At 25.0% G+C, this 2,551-nt stretch overlaps 3 protein-coding genes across 3 annotated transcripts; 2 read left to right on the plus strand and 1 right to left on the minus strand.

Moving 5' to 3' along the window:
• Window positions 1-71: 71 nt before the first annotated feature.
• ENU1_046010 (hypothetical protein) lies at window positions 72-1,100 on the minus strand (the record flags this gene model as incomplete). Its single annotated transcript, XM_008857695.1, has 2 exons — window positions 72-342; window positions 595-1,100. The coding sequence occupies 2 exons, from the start codon at window positions 1,098-1,100 to the stop codon at window positions 72-74; spliced, it is 777 nt and encodes a 258-aa protein (XP_008855917.1).
• Window positions 1,101-1,200: 100 nt separating this feature from the next.
• On the plus strand, window positions 1,201-1,941 carry ENU1_046020 (leukocyte-endothelial cell adhesion molecule 3, putative; the record flags this gene model as incomplete). Its single annotated transcript, XM_008857696.1, has 1 exon — window positions 1,201-1,941. One exon carries the CDS (start codon window positions 1,201-1,203, stop codon window positions 1,939-1,941), a length of 741 nt encoding a protein of 246 aa, XP_008855918.1.
• A 126-nt stretch (window positions 1,942-2,067) lies between these two features.
• ENU1_046030 (hypothetical protein) lies at window positions 2,068-2,493 on the plus strand (the record flags this gene model as incomplete). The annotated part of the gene is made up of 1 exon (XM_008857697.1): window positions 2,068-2,493. One exon carries the CDS (start codon window positions 2,068-2,070, stop codon window positions 2,491-2,493), a length of 426 nt encoding a protein of 141 aa, XP_008855919.1.
• Window positions 2,494-2,551: the final 58 nt, after the last annotated feature.

Below are 2,551 nucleotides of genomic sequence, written 5' to 3' on the forward strand. Positions count from 1 at the left end.
GAAATAAACACTAATTTTTAAAAAAGAAATAAGAAATTAAGAAGATAAGTGTAATTCTAAAGAATCTATATTTATGGGTCTGTTTTGATTTGAACAAAGATTTCATTTTCATCATCACAGAATGGAGTTAATGTAGATTTATGGAATGCTTGAACAGATAATGTTTGGATATTATTCATCACAATGACAATATGTCTGTCAATAATAAATGAAAGGCAAACATAAAAACAAATAACCATGAAAGAAGGCAATGTGACAATCCATGGATTTGTGAGATATGAGATTCCAATAATGGTCAAAACACTGAAACTAATCAGATATAATGAATGTTTATTAAATTTGCTAAGAGAAATTAATATTTTTTTATAGTAACTCCAAATGACTTAATAAACAACAAACAAAGGCAACAAAGAAAAGCAACATAACAAAAAAATTAATGAAGAAATTACCACTATTCCTATAATTCCCAACTTAATAATAACTGATAAAAAGATATGAGGAAGATGAACAAAATTTAATAAAACTAATGAAAGTGTATAATGGAAAAATGAATGTAAAAGATAAGATTGTTGAGTTAAATGAATATTTTCAAACGTTATCTGAAATGGAGAATAAATAATAATTGACTGTTCTATAAAATATTTTCTAAGAGCAATATTTACAACAAATAAAGTGGCAATAAAGGTAATAATAAATATATCAATATTTAATGTTAATCTTTTCATTTTTAAAGACATTAACACTAATTCCACTCCAATAATTTGCCAATTTAACATAAACCCAATACTTATTTGGTGAAGAATAGAATAATAATTAATAATAACAAAACAAATACTGAGAAGAATAAGATTAAATACTATTGTTTTATCACGTTCAATTAAATATGGTTTAAGTGTTGAATTTTCTTGTTGATTAATAATACTTTTGTCGATTCTATTAATCATAGGACTGAATACAATCATTCCTATAACAAGAATTATTGGAATATAAATTAAAATTTTACCTTTTGAGTCAAGATTATGATATAATGTCTTATTATCATTTTTAATTTTTGTAAGAATCGCAATTATGTTTCTGATTTTCTCAATACTTCTTTCCATCTTGTTATTATTATTTTCAAGATACTTTTCTAAGTTATTTATCAGAAAAGAATTAATGACAAAAGGAAAAGAACTATTAATTAATATTCAAAACAAATTAATGTTCAGTTGGTTTTTTAAAAAAAGTACTTCTTTAGAACAACATACTAAGTTTATTTCTAAAACATCTTGGATTGGTGAACTTAATCAACCTATTAATAAAGAATTTATCCAACAATTATTTTATGAAACATTTGATTTTGAGAATTATACAATTTGTAAAACACATGGATCAATTATTGCTGTACTACCTTCAAATTATTTCTATGCACGACTTACTTTTGGAAAAACAAAAGAAAGTGATGTTCTTATTATTGTATTTAATGAAACTGATGATAATCCAATTGTATCACCAATTATTAGAGTATTTGGAGAATCATTAGAGAAGTATGGGTTATTGAAAGGAACAGAACAAAAGATACCAAAACAACTCAAACAACTTAATTTCGTTGAATTTAATCAATTTGCTTTTGATACAAACGTCGAAATTAGTGAAAGTGAACGACGATGTTCTGCTGTTTTAAAGAAAAACACTACTATTATTAAAGTTTCTGAAGTACTATCAAAAATTCTTTCAAAGGAAGGATTTACTGGAGTAAAGAGAAGTACTGGATTACAATTTGAAAAAGAGAAAGAGATTATCATTGCACATGTTGGTAAGAATAACCAAAATGACATTATAATGAATCTACAATGGAACGAAGAAGTTAAAGAATGGATTCAACTAGCAGAAAGTATAGGAAAAGCATTAGCAGAAAAAGGACAATTGGCTATCTTTGAAAAGCTTGAAGTTGAGGTATAATTGTATTGTTTTCTATTTAGTCAGTTATCTTTAATGTAAAACCCCTTTACTAAAAAGAAAGTAATAAAAGCCAAAAACGAAAGAAGATTATATTTCAAAAGAAATCTTGTGAAAGAAGTGAGTAAAATGAGTAATGACAGTATCAACAAAAACAGTATTTGGAAATGGGTAATAAAAGATAACAAAGATAGTAATGAAGTCATTCAAATGATTGATGAAATGATTCAGAAGAATGTATTTGGTACAAGAGAAACAAATGTATGGATTAAAATACCAATTGATCAAGGAACAATCAAAGAAATTGGTAATAGAACATATCTTATTGTTAATAAGGTAATGTTTAATAATTTTAGTGATGAAGAAAAAAAGTTGGTATTATTAAATAACCAAATACAAGAACAGAAACAAGTCATTACAACATTGGTCAATGAATTGGTTAACATGATCAAAGAAGAAAACCAAAGAAAAATTGTTCAAGTTTTAAATCTTGATATAAAAGATGAGTTAAATCCTCAGTCCTCTCATTTACCTGAAGTAAAAGAAGATTACTAACACGTCAATTAATTGAATTAAGTTTATATAACTACAGTTTAAGTATTGTTTTTTTTTT

The sequence above is a fragment of the Entamoeba nuttalli genome (assembly GCF_000257125.1).
Source record: "Entamoeba nuttalli P19 unplaced genomic scaffold asmbl_2876, whole genome shotgun sequence".
NCBI lineage: Eukaryota > Evosea > Mastigamoebida > Endamoebidae > Entamoeba > Entamoeba nuttalli.